At 49.8% G+C, this 13,883-nt stretch overlaps 1 protein-coding gene across 1 annotated transcript in view; it reads right to left on the minus strand.

Annotated features, from left to right (window-relative positions):
* Positions 1-528: 528 nt before the first annotated feature.
* Positions 529-13,883, minus strand: part of DOC2B (double C2 domain beta) — a 108,317-nt gene continuing 94,962 nt past the window's right edge. The window contains 5 exon segments of the mRNA XM_033172587.1: positions 529-666; positions 1,568-1,800; positions 1,803-1,859; positions 4,236-4,332; positions 6,598-6,679. Of these exon segments, the coding sequence (XP_033028478.1) occupies positions 529-666; positions 1,568-1,800; positions 1,803-1,859; positions 4,236-4,332; positions 6,598-6,679 (607 nt within the window).

Here is a 13,883-nt window from a genome sequence, read left to right on the forward strand (position 1 = left end):
GAAGAATAATTCTTTTTTTAAAATAAGCCCAGTAGACCTGGTATTTTTAAAAGTGTATTGACACTTATGGAAGTCAGTGCTGGTCTTTGAATTCAGCTGCAGGCTGGACTTCCCAGCTGGAATGAAAACCCTTTGCGGACTCCGAAGGATCTGCCCCTAAGCTTCTGTCTTGCAAAAGACTCTGGTGAGTTGCTGAGAGAGAGTGTGTGTTGTTTGATGCCAGAGAACTGTAGTAGCCAAACAAAGAAGGCTTCCGGTTTCTCAGGTGTGTTAGCTGCACAAAAGTCAGGCCCCTCCGGTTCTTCTGGAGCGACCGGAGGTTCCAGTGAAGAGGGTCTGCCTCTGATCTCCCTGCTTGGATAATTCTCTGAAACCAGCGAGAAGGCTTTGGCAATTCTTCAGCGGCCTCTCTCGTTTTTTTTCTCTTAACAGGGAAGAGGCCGAGGAAGATGAGGGTTAAAGAAGGTAGTGGTCGCCTCGGGTGAGTGACACAGCCCTTTGTGTTGTGTGTTGTTGACTGTTTTATGTTTAGAGCAGATTGTCAAACACAGCGGCATGGAAGCTGCGGCCCTCAAGAGTGCTGAGCTCCAACTCCCAGAGCATCTGCTTATCGTGGAGATGTCCCCCTAGGTTCAATCCCCAATGATAGGGCTGGGGGAAAAGACTCTGTGTAGGAAACCCCAGGAAGGGCAGGGTATAGGGGGCGGGGCGCCCCAGGCAGCGCGATCCCAGTTGGGTTCCATCTCGGCTGCCCCCCCACCCACGCTGCGTGCCCCGCCCCACCTGCTTCCCGCCCCCGGTGCCAGAGCATAAAGCTCCACCACTGCCCCCAGAGAGCTGCTGCCAGTCAGTGCAGGCAATACTGAGCTGAATGGACCAACGGTCTGGGTGTAAGGCAGCCTCCTACACTTTTAGGTCCCAGCAGGGCCAGTGGTCCGGGGAGTGATGGGAGTTGGAAATCCAAAAAGCATCTCGAGGGCCACAGCTTCTTCACCGCTTATCTAACAGGACGGCTGAAATACTTCAGAGCAAAACTGAAAACAGACCCACCCCCTTGCCCAACCACACCCCCAACCCCAACATCTCCCGCACGTACACCGAGGACAAACAACAGCTAGAGATGTCACCGAGTATCTCTTGATTTGGAGATTGAACAAAAACACTTTGCATCAGTTACATATTACAAAAAAAAACCAAATGATAAGAGGAAGAGGGAAAACCCCCTAACCCATGTATCTATATATATCTATAATACTATATATTTGTGCATTCATGTTGCCACTGTGTTCACAAGGCAGCAAGGACTGAATCCAGAATATCAAAGAAGTCACAGGTCTAATGCATGCAGCCCTCTAGACTTTCCCTCCCACCCCCCAAACACACACGCACGCACACACAGAGAGAAAAACCAACTTGCTGCAAGAGTAATTTCAAGGCATCCCAGAGGAATCTGTAGGACTGAAGCTTGCAAACACAGGAAATAACAAGTTGTTGTGGGGTTATTTTTTGGGGGGGGGGGCGTTGTAGCAGTGTCAAATAGTTCCCTGCAAATTGGCTGTAGCCGGACCTTCCGAGTAAGGCCCGCCCCCCCCCTCAATCCTTGCCGGACGACATGGGATCCCTCCCATGGCATGAAGTAAACAGGAAATCCAACGGCAGCCGTTGTTCCTTGGCCAGGGTTGTGTGCTGTGCTCTCCCCAGGTACCCGGGGTGTGTCTGTGAGGTCAATCGCTGAGGATGGCCCCCGCAGCTCGTTTGTGAGCGTGTGCCAGTGCTCAATCTTCTTATCCTTGTTCTTAAGCAGTCAAACCAGTGCTTGAGACGCTCCCCTTTGGCATTGATCCCAAGCACCACGCCACCTGAGGGAGACAAATGAGCAGGCAAAATTTGCATTTGCATCATGGTGTAACAAGAATTTTAAGGTCCCCATAGTCTCTTTCCTCACAAATCCTGTCTGAAGGGCACATTCAAGATATGAACAGGGGTGTGAGCTTGTGACCTGTGACCTAGATTCAGGAATTAAGTAGTTATAATAAAGAAGGCTGATCGCCAAAGAATTGATGCTTTTGAATTATGGTGATGGAGGAGACTCTTGAGAGTCCCATGGACTGCAAAGAAGATCAAACCTATCCATCCTTAAGGAAATCAGCCCTGAGTGCTCACTAGAAGGACAGATCCTGAAGTTGAGGCTCCAGTACTTTGACGACCTCATGAGAAGAGAAGACTCCCTGGAAAAGACCCTGATGTTGGGAAAGATGGAGGGTACCAGAGAAGGGGACGACAGAGGACAAGATGGTTGGATAGTGTTATCGAAGCTACCAACATTAATCTGACCAAACTGAGCGAGGCAGTGGAAGACAGGAGTGACTGGCGTGCTCTGGTCCATGGGGTCACGAAGAGTCGGACATGACTAAACGACTAAACAACAATAACAAAAGAGTAGCCAAAACCCAGAAAATGCGATCAGGTAACTTGCAGACAGGAGATAAACAACGCACTCAGATTTCTGTTGTAGACCACCTTTTCTGTGATGTAGGTATGATGTATTGGGGGAGGTTGGTCCTGGGCTACTACACCCCTTCTGTGATGTATGCATGATGTTTCTGGGGTGGTCTGGAGTTTGAGGGTGGGCGATTCCAAAAGTCTATATAAGGGCGGGCACCCCTTTGTTCTGGGTCCTCCTCCTCTCTTCTGCGTATGGGGGAGCACCCTGTTGCAACAGTTAATAAAGATCAGGCTTACTAGCTGCTTTGCTTCTCAATATTCTCTGGTTGGTCTCTGTTATTTCCTCCTACCGATAGAGACCTACTCTTGGGAACCCCATATGGGGAAAAGAGCAGTTTTTTTCCTTATATCAATGGTCATTGATAGAAGTTGAAGCCTAGAGATGTAAGGAGACATTGTTTCCTGTTATTCCCCACCTTCGTTGCAGTTCCGCTGCAGTTCGTCTTACGCACTGCATCAATTACGCTCACAACACGGCATTTCACCCCGTTCATTTCATATAGTCATAGAACTGCAAGGGAAGGGACCCCATGTTCCAGCCCCCTGCAATGCAGGAACCACAGCTAAATAAATCATTGACAGACGGCCATCCAACCTCTGCTGGAAAACCTCAAATGAAGGAGAGTCCACCGGCTTCCAAGGCAGTCCTCTCCAATGTCGAACAGCTCTTGCCTTTAAATGCAAAGGAAGCAATTCAAAAGGAATGGTGGAGGAACATAATCAAGCACAGCCAGAAGAACGTGAGACTCTTAAACTCAGAGTCATGGGTTCAAGCCCTATGCTGGGCAATAAGATTCCTGCATTGCTGGGGGGTGGAGGGTTGGACTCTGTGACAGTGACAGGTAAGTTGTTTGCATTTTCACACGGCCATTGTGCTTTGTTGTTTATCTGTTCATCCACAAAATGCAATTAAAAAAGGGAAAGGGGGTGGAGAGAAAGGAATACACTTAATTAAATTCAGAGACTCTGCCCCCTAATCCCACCAATTTCACCCAAATCATGTTTACCCCTGTAGCCTTCTAAAAACTCTGTGTATATTGGCTGGGGGGCTTCCTCTTTTTAAGGAGGAAGGAGATAGCTCAGAGCATGAGACTCTTACTCCGGGTTTGCGGGTTCGAGTACCATGTTGGGGCTCCTGAACTGCAGATTCCCGCACTGCTGGGCGGGTGGTCTAGATAGATTCCCGTGGTCCCTTCCAACTCTACAATTCTGCAAATGGGGGGAAGGAGACCAAATTCTCGTCTCCTGGACTAAAAACATGGGACCAAGCCATAATTATTCTTCAGTTTTTGTACTTCTCCAAATTTTGCAACATAGATTCTTGGCTCAGAAGAACTGCACCAGAATGCGTTGCAAAATGTGAATTTCGGGGGGGGGGGTGCATGTATTGAAATAAACTCTGTATTTAAGATACTGTTTTGTGATCAGATACATACAGGTATGTATTGTATGGATATTTTTTGGTGTGGATTTTTTAAAAAAATAATAATTACAGATTAATATGGAAATGGGTGGAAGGGGTTTAAGAATAAACACAAGTGAAATTGTCACGCCGGGAAATTAAATTGACAAGAGCTGAGCCCTCTACCCCTGGTGGGAAGATACTTAGTGGGAATCTGTGCAATCTGCTGTAAAGGACATGCTAAATCCAGGTGACATTTAACAGTCCAGTGCCTTGACAATTAAACTATCAAAGGTTTGCAGATCTCCCTTGGGAACCTCAGACTCACCAATAAAGTCGTTTGATTTGCCAATGTCATAGTCCCACACCGTCACCTCTAAGGTCTTCTTCGCCAAGTCACCGTGCTTAATCTCGTAGCAAAATTCCTGCAGGGGAAAGGGATAAACTCGCATTCAGGACGTGTTTCCAAACTCCTCGCTCCAATCACCCAGCACTCTTTCAGTGAACCAGAGCTGCAAACTTATATAATAATAATAATATTTATTATTTGTACCCCGCCCTTCTGGCTGGATTTCTCCAGCCACTCTGGGCGGCTTCCAACAAAAATCAGATACAAAAATATCACACATTAAAAACTTCCCTGAAAAGGGCTGCCTTCAGGTATTTTCTGAATGTCAGGTAGTTGTTTATCTCCTTGACCTGTGATGGGAGGGCGTTCCACAGGGCGGGCGCCACTACCAAGAAGGCCCTCTGCCAGGTTCCCTGTAGCTTTGCTTCTCGCAGTGAGGGAACCGCCAGAAGGCCCTCGGCGCTGGATCTCAGTGGGCTGAACGATGGGGGTGAAGACGCTCCTTCAGGTATACAGGACCGAGGAGAATTTGCAGTTTGCAAGGGTTTCTGGTTGGTGCCAATTGGGGCTGATGGTGCGGAAGCCTGGGAGCCCAAACAGGAGGTGGTGCCAGAGTGTTGGGGACTTTTTAGTTTTTACAGACAAGGTGAGTAGGAGTCGACGTGATAGAAGTTTCTAAAATTACGCGTGGAATTGAAAAAGTGGATAATTTTATTTTATTTCTTATCCCTCATACATAGCTGTCAAGTTTCCCTTTTTTTGCGGGAAACTCCCTTATTCCAAGCCGTTTCCTGCAGCTATCCCTTATTGTTGATATCCCTTAAATTTCCCTTATTTCCGGGAAGGAGAGTTGGAGTCCGGGGACTCCTTGGGTCCCTGCCTTTCTCAGCCCTGCCTGCCTGCCTACATCACAGGACTGTTGTGGGGATTAAATGAGGACTAGGACCAGGGAGCTCCTTGGAGAAAAAGGTGGAATATAAATACCTAATAACAGACAGACAGACAGATATAAAGAAGAAGATAAAAAAGACGAATGTTTCTTGGCAAGAGGTGCTCAGATTAAGCATTGCTGCCCCTAACTGGAGGCAGAGCAGAGCCAACCTGGCCAGAAGCCATCAGTGGTCCTCTCCTCCTGCATGAATTTGCCTAATCCTTTCCTACAGGCATCCAAGTTGGTGGCCATCGTTGCTCCCTGTGGCAGGGAGTTCCAGAGGTTAACCGTGTGCTGCGTGAATAAGTGCTTTCTTTTCTCTGCCCTGATTTCTCTTTCCTGGGAGCTCTTTCCTGGTGTAAATTAATTTGTAGCCTGGGGGCGGGGATTACCGCGGCGTGGACTGTCCCTGAGAACTGTAGACTGTCCCCAGGACGGGTGAGGGTGCTGATCCCTTATTTGCGAATCCGAAACTTGACAGCTATGCCCTCATAACGCTAGAACTTGGGAACACCCAATGAAGCTGAATGTTGGAAGAATCAGGGCACATAACAGAAAGTCCTCTTCATGCAGCACATAGTTAATCCGTGGAACTCCCTGCCACAGGAGGTAGTGAGGACCACCAACCTAGGTGGCTTTAAAAAGAGGATCAGGCAAATTCATGGAGGAGAAGGCTATTGCTGCCCACTAACCACAGTGGCTCTGCTCTGCTTCCACGGTCGGAGGCAGCGATCCTCCTGAATACCAGTTGTGGGAACCACAGGAGGGGAGAGTTCTCTTGTGCCCGAATCCTGCTTGTGGGTTTCCCATAGGGTCATCAGGCTGGCCACTGTGAGAACAGGATGCTGGTCTAGATGGGCCATTGGCCTGATCCAGCAGGCTCCTTATGTTCTTAAGTTCAGTTTCAAGGAAGGGCCAACTCATTTTCAATTGGTGCCCTGCTAAGGAGTGCCCACTCCTGGGCTGGTTTAAAGTGGGAAGGTGGGTATTGGCTGAGAGCAGATGTGGGTTGGTGGGGCAGTGCCCCCTTCACCCTGATGGAGAAATGGTGGTCCTCCAGATGGTGTTGGACTCCAACTCCCAGCAGCCAGCACGGCCAATGGCCAGAGATTGTGGGAGTTGTAGTCTAGGTGCATCTGAAGGACTGCCGATGTTCCACACCCCTGGAAGAAATAAAATATGGGGAGCCTGTTATTGTACTTGTTGCTAAGCTCCCGGCACTCCAGACCTGCTTCCTTCATCGCTTCAAGACTAGGGCTGGGATGTCCTCAGTCTGAAACTTTGGAGACCAAAGTATTGAGCTGGATGGACCAATGGTCGGAGCGTGGCACCTTCCTATGTCCCTACATCTAGGGCCCTTGCCATCTCCCATAGACCTGTAACAAACACCTGAAACCAGAGTGACTTTACCTCGTTGAATTCAGGGTTGAGTGTTTTCTTCTTCACCGCCGTCTTGTGCTTGGATTTCTTGTCTTCGTCCGGTTTCAAGTATCTGCAAGTGAAACCACACGCCGACGTATATTCTAGCCGTTATCCACATTGCAGGTTTAATAAAAATTAGTAACATGCATAAACACACACACACACACAAAATCTAGGGGTGGGCGATATCCACTTTTCAACATTGCAATTGTTCTAAGAATTCCAAGGTCTCAAATATAAAACAAACATTCATAAGTGTACGAGGCAAACACATACATAAGTATATAAACCCCATGTCTGAAATAGTACAGGAGAGCAATCCTGAAGCCATTTGACTCTCCCAAACCATTCTGACTCTCCCAAATTGACCTCAAATATTTCTCTGCAAGGAGGAAGGAAATGGGAGAGCCCTCCATGGTCTTTGCTTACCTGTCTTAAGGGCGTATTTGTGTGTGTAGACTCAGGAACTAAAGTATATACCCTCACAAAAGAATGGCCAGGCTGCCCAGGTAGAGTAATCAGTGACCATTAACAGATCATAGAATCATAGAATAGAGTTGGAAGAGACCCCAAGGGCCATCCAGTCCAACCCCCTGCCAAGCAGGAAACACCATCAAAGCATTCCTGACAGATGGCTGTCAAGCCTCCGCTTCAAGACCTCCAAAGAAGGATACTCCACCACACTCCTGGGCAGCAAATTCACTGCCGAACAGCTGTCACTGTCAGGAAGTTCTTCCTAATGTTTAGGTGGAATCTTCTTTCTTGTAGTTTGAATCCATTGCCCCGTGTCCGCTTCTCTGGGCAGCAGGAAAAACACACCTTTCTCCTCTAGATGACATCCTTTAAATATTTGAACATGGCTATCATATCACCCCTCAACCTTCTCTTCTCCAGGCTAAACATACCCAGCTCCCTAAGCCGTTCCTCATAAGGCATCGCTTCCAGGCCTTTGACCATTTTGGTTGCCCTCCTCTGGACACGTTCGAACCGCCGACCTTCTGATTGGCAACCCTTGGCTCTGTGGTTTAACCCACAGTGCCACCCGCATCACCAGCTAAACATCATGCTATAGTGATGCATCGTTCTTCCTCCTCCAGCACCCAGAGTGCAGAGGGATGAATTTCCTTGGCCCCAGCCTTGGCGGGAGCAACAGCAGTTTCACCCCAGCGCCTCGTGGGGCCGGGGCCAATGCAGTTCGTTTCTCCCTCCGGGCGCTGGCAACGGAGGGACTCAGGAGCAATATACCGCTGGGTAAAGGCGCCATTGTGCTCTGGCCCTCAAACTTTGTCTTGGGCGACGTATCACCCAGGCCTAGTACAATCAGAAATTGTTAACAGAAATAATTGAAAAACTCCAAATGGTGCCGTCTGAAGGCGCTTGCTCCACCTCGCTTAACGGTGGGGCCAGGTGCCAGAGCTGCAGGGTGGGTGGGAATTAGGTTACTTTGGAGAATAAGCAGATGTCTCTGAGAGGCACTTAACAAGCAAAGATTTGGATTAGGGGCGGCGGGCGGGTGGAGAGAGGAGAACGGGTGATGGTTTTTCATCCATGAAACCTAATTAGGAGTATCAAAGCAGGAGGGGTGTTGTGTGCGGAAAGTGTGTGTGTGTGTGTGTGCCTGCCTGCCTGCTGCACAATGTACAGACCTCAAGGCCTGGCCTGGATCATTTCAAGGAAGAGATCCCGAGCTGTCAGCCAGTTGGCCGAGGCCTTCGGAGTTACAGCCACCAGGATATTTCCACGGCTGGAAATCAGGGCTGGGTTGGAGTACCTGGCCAGACTCTGGACTCTTCTCACACCACACTCCTCCTCAGGCCACGCCCCTCAAGCCAGACCACGCCCCTAACTGGCCCTGCTTCACACCTTCCTTGACTGTCTTTGCCTGGATGGAAAACATCCTTGAACTCTTATCTTTGCTTGTCTGGAGGGAGGACAGAGGTGTGTGCGCCTACTGTCCAAAAGCCGCATTTAACTCCATTGAACTTTTGCCACTCTGGCCCTACCCACTGCTGCCTCTCAACCATTCAGAGGTTGCCCAGGCTGGATTCCCCCACCCTCCACCCTGTGCCTGCTTTATAGGGGACAGAGTCAGGTTTCTTTTACCAGATCAGACTATCTGGCCAGTATTGCCTACTCTGACAGGCAGCCGCTCGCCAGGGTCTCAGCTGTGGAAGGATTTTTCGTCCATTGCTTGGGACCACAGACGCTTTGAGCTGGAGATGCCAGCAGGGATTGATCCTGGGACCTTCTGCATGCCAAGCAAGTGCTCTGAAATGGGCCCACCACCTCTCTTTGCTGTGAGGGTCCAGTGGTTTCGGAGATACCTGTTTGAAAGGGTTTGCATTTGCTGCTCAGGCGACAAAGTGCACCCTGCCCGAAAATACAGAAATGTCAGAAGACCCACAACCAGGCTGGGATCTGTGAGCAGAAGGAGCTGCTTCCAATCAGGGTAGGAAGTACTGAGCTAGACGATTAAATCTTGAGATGAGTATCATGAGGACTAGAATCTTGCTTCAATTTTTAGGAGAAAGGCCACAGTGGGGGAGCAATTGCTTCACAGCCAAGCAGGTCCTGGCTTCAATCCCAGGCATCTCCAGGGAGGGCTGGGGAAAGAGTCCTTGCCTGAAACACTGGAGAGCCTCTGCTGGTCAGTGCAGTCTATCGGGTTGCAAGTAGCCAGAGCAGCAGGCTATCCTTCCTGATCAACCTTGTACTACCAGACTGTGCCTCTCCTTGGCGCTGCGTTCGCACCCCGCTCCACTGACTCCGACATTCAGTCCTAAACTTACTTTCTCACCAAAGAATCATTTCTAAAGCTATTCTTAAGAGTGCTTCCTTTAGCCAGGAAATGCAGAAGCCAGGAGAGATAACTAGGTTTCTTCAGCGTCTTGTGAACTGGCCACGTTGAGTCAATGCTGGTCTATGAATTCAGCTGCAGCCTAAACTTCCCAGCTGGGATGAAAACCCTTTGCGGACTCCGAGCTCCAGAAGGATCTGCCCTAAGCTTCTGTCTTGCAAAAGACTCTGGTGAGTTGCTGAGAGAGAGTGTGTGTTGTCTGATGCCAGAGAACTGTAGTAGCCAAACAAAGAAGGCTTCCGGTTTCTCAGGTGTGTTAGCTGCACAAAAGTCAGGCCCTCCGTTCTTCTGGAGCGATCGGAGGTTCCAGTGAAGAGGGTCTGCCTCTGATCTCCCCTGCTTGGATAATTCTCTGAAAACCAGTGGTAATTCTTCAGCAGCCCCTCCCATTTTTCTTAACAGGGAAGAGGCCGAGGAAGAAGGGGGTTAAAGAAGGTAGCGGCCGCCTCAGGTGAGTGACACAGCCCTTTGCATTGCGTGTTGACCTTTTATGTTTTGAACAGATTATCGAACACAGCGGCATGGAAGCTGCGGCCCTCAAGACGCCGAGCTCCAACTTCCAGAGCATCTGCTTATCGTGGAGATGTCCCCCAGGTTCCATCCCCAACGATAGGGCTGGGGGGAAAAGACTCCCTGCCTGAAACCTCAGAGCTACTGCTGAGCTACACTGAGCTAGAAGGAGCAATGGTCTGGCTCTGTATTAAGGCAGCTTCCTAGGTAAACGAGTTTGATGAAAATGGACTTTCTGTCCTTTTCTATTAAAAAAAGAGAATTGTGCAAAGATCACTAGAAGAAACGGTTTGCGGGGATGACAGTGTGGTTGGTCCCAGGCAGATGGCTGTGTCACCCAACAAGGCAGAGAGTGTTTATGAATCTTGGCAGAGAAGCGAGACCTTGATAGTGAGGTGGGATCACACCCCGAGAAAGAGGGAGGGAGGAGGGGGCGTTGGGCTGGCTCTGCGGAACCAAATGTGTGAGATCGATGACAGGGATCCGCGGAAGAAGAAGAAGAAGAAGAAGAAAAGAAGAAGAAGAAGAAGAAGAAAGAAGAAGAAGAGTTTGGATTTGATATCCCACTTTTCACTACCCGAAAGGAGTCTCAAAGCGGCTAACATTCTCCTTTCCCTTCCTCCCCCAACAAACACTCTGTGAGGTGAGTGGGGCTGAGAGACTTCAGAGAAGTGTGACTAGCCCAAGGTCACCCAGCAGCTGCATGTGGAGGAGTGGAGACACGAACCCGGTTCCCCAGATTACAAGTCTACCACTCTTAACCACTACACCACACTGGCTCTCCTCTTTGCGGAAAGGCAGCTGGAGCCTCTTAGTTCAAGGTGTGTGGGGGGGGGAGAGCGCAGGAGGACAGGCCTTTATCATAGAGATAATAGTTGCGATAACCACCACAGATAATTGTTGGTATCCGTCTGTCTCGAGAGACAATGGAGTGCACCTCCAGGGGCAAAGTCAAGCAGCACTGAAGTGACCTCCCTGGGGCGCAAGCCTGGGTCAGTTTGTATGGAGGTCCTGGGCTGCCCAGACACACTGGCGGAGGAAGAGGAGTGCGGGGGGGGGAGCGCACCGCCCCTGGCAGCGCGATCCCAGTGGGGTGCCATCGCGGCCCCCCCCCTGCCTGCGCGCGCCACGCCCCCAGGATGTGGTCCAAAGAAAAGCAGAGCAAGATGTTTGACGCCAGCTTGGCCGCAGGAGTTGCCGGAAGGAGGCGCCACCCAACCGTCTTAGGGACTCCACTCCAGATTGTGTCGGGTTTATTCCTTAGCCCTTTCTTCTCCTGAAGATATTAAGAAGAGCCCGCTGGATCAGGCCAGTGGCCCATCTACTAGCATCCTGTTCCCACAGTGGCCTCCATGATGCCTCCAATGGGAAGCCCACAAACACTGCTTGTACTTCATGACAACAGGTGATTGCTCTGGTTTTATTCTTACAAGCCAATCGTAACAACATTAATAAATTATTACCGTTATTATACTTACTGTCACGCCATCATTTATTTTTAGTTTAAAAACGTGTAGACCACTCTCTGTACAAAACAACAGGGCAGAGCACCGCTGTCAGGAAACCCCCCTCCCCGCGGGTGGTAGAGTCATGGGAGCGTTTGCAGTACAGAGACCCCGCTCCGCTATTCACCAGTTCGTCCTCCCCCTCCTCCGCCGGAAGCGACCATTCCTCCAGTGGGGGGGGGAGTTAGAGGCAGGAAGGTGGTGCAGGGGCTCTGAAAGGATCGCAGAGCCTGAACGCCGAGGGGATAGCGGGGAACGGGGTCAGGTTCCCACGCTCCGAGGTCGCAGGCAGGAAGGACGTGGAAGGGGTAGGCGGGGGTCCAGAATCCCGCGCTCTTTTGCTGGACAAAGAACTGGAAGGGTTCATTCCTGGACTCTGCAGAGGGATGAGATGGACGTTTGAACTTTTGCTCCACTGTACATAACTTGCACAATAAAGAACTTAGCTTAGAAGTTCTGCGTTTGGCGTTTTACTCATGAGCAACCACTGAACGTCCTTACAACCGCAAAACAATAATTTGCCTTATTACCATGATTATAATTCAGTCATCACAGTTCTTATTGTTATTGTCGTGATTATGCTTACAACCCAGCGATCACACTTATTCTTATACTCTTATTGTACTCACAACTGATCGCAGCAACATAAATGTTGGAAGAGGTTCACAAGTGATGGGTGTGTGTGTGGAGCGACTCCCAGAGTTCCCTGGGGATAGATTGTTGAACCACTCTGGAAATTGTAGCTCGCTGAAGGTAATGAAAGTCTCCTAACGACGCTCTTGAACCCTTAACAAACTACACTTCCCAGGAATCTTTGGGGTGGTGCCACGACTGTTTAGAGTCCTATGAAAAGTGCTTAAAATGTATAGTGCAGATGGGGCCCAAAAGACGGGTTTCTTGTCCCAGCTGAGCCTCCCTTGGGCCCCGAGACCTTGCTGAGCATTACTGTATCCTTGACTTGTCCTTCGATCTTGGCTTGTTCTTCGGACCTAGCCAGCAGTGCAGTTGCAAATTCAAAAGTGCTGGATCCCTACATGATAGCCACAGCCACACGCCCTGCTGGGATCACACAGTAATCTCATAATTGTACAACAATAATAATTAGGGGTGCTAAATTGACAATTATACGGTGCACGTACAAGAGCAAACGATTTGTGGAGTGCTGTGATACCTTCTCTGGGAGTGACTTGAGCTGTGTTTTCTGCACGGTTCCATTGCCCCCCCCCCTGTTCTCTTGAAATTGAATCCCCTTGTCTTTTCAATGTTCCAAAATGCTGGGGCAGAAGAACAACTCCACATGTCAGTGTTCTTCCTATGTGCCATTTGCAGAGGGGACCCTAGGAGCGGCACGCCTGACTCACCTCTTTTGACTGATTTGCCCCAATCAGCAAACGAAATACAGTACTTCTTCCCGGTGGCTAAAAAGCTCCCCTTTTGTGCCAGTTGGGCGGTTCTAGGAAGCTGGAGATAGCCTCCCTGCTTCAAAAATAGTAATGGGCCTTTGACCCGCTCTCCCCACAGCCCCAGACAACCACACCTCTCTGGTCCTAACTACAGACCCTGCGGTGTCCGCTCTGGCCATCATCATCTCCTCCATGGAAGCAAATTGCTGACTCAGCCACTTTGCACCCTGAACTGTGACTCAGCTCAGCTTCCCAGAAAAAGATTCCGAATCTAATTACCACCTCCTCCTCCCCCGGAGCAGCCATGGAGATAATTACCCATCAGCCACACGGATGGAACAGATGGACTGCTTCTGGCAGAGTAGCTCAGGTGAGAGGATCAGCAAAGGCTTCCGCACTGTTATTTTTCGGGGCAAATAAGCCTAATTACAGACACTCGCAGAAGCAGAAGCAGCTCGGGGAAGCTGGAAAGAAGTGACGTCCAGAGTGTCAGAGCGGCAAGAAAGACCCAAATGGCCACAATCCCTAAATGGCCACAAAGCTCACGGCAGAGGCAGGGGCACTAGGGTAGTTGCTATCTCTTAGCCTGGGGGCACTAGGGTAGTTGCTATCTCCACCCCCATCATTCAGCCCGGACACTGAGATCCAGCACCGAGGGCCTTCTGGCGGTTCCTTCGCTGCGAGAAGCAAAGCTACAGGGAACCAGGCAGAGGGCCTTCTCGGTAGTGGTGCCCGCCCTGTGGAACACCCTCCCATCAGATGTCAAAGAGATAGACAACTACCAGACATTTAGAGGACATCTGAAGGCAGCCCTGTTTAGGGAAGCTTTTAATGTGTGATATTTTAATGTATTTTATTTTTGTTAGAAGCCGCCCAGAGTAGCTGGGGAAATCCAGCCAGATGGGCGGGGTATAAATAATAAATTATTATTATTATAATTATTACCTTGCAGGGTTGTCGTGGGGGAGGAACTGGTAGGGGAGGAGAACGGGAGATCCT

The sequence above is a fragment of the Lacerta agilis genome, chromosome 15 (genome assembly GCF_009819535.1).
Source record: "Lacerta agilis isolate rLacAgi1 chromosome 15, rLacAgi1.pri, whole genome shotgun sequence".
Taxonomy (NCBI): Eukaryota; Metazoa; Chordata; class Lepidosauria; order Squamata; family Lacertidae; genus Lacerta; species Lacerta agilis.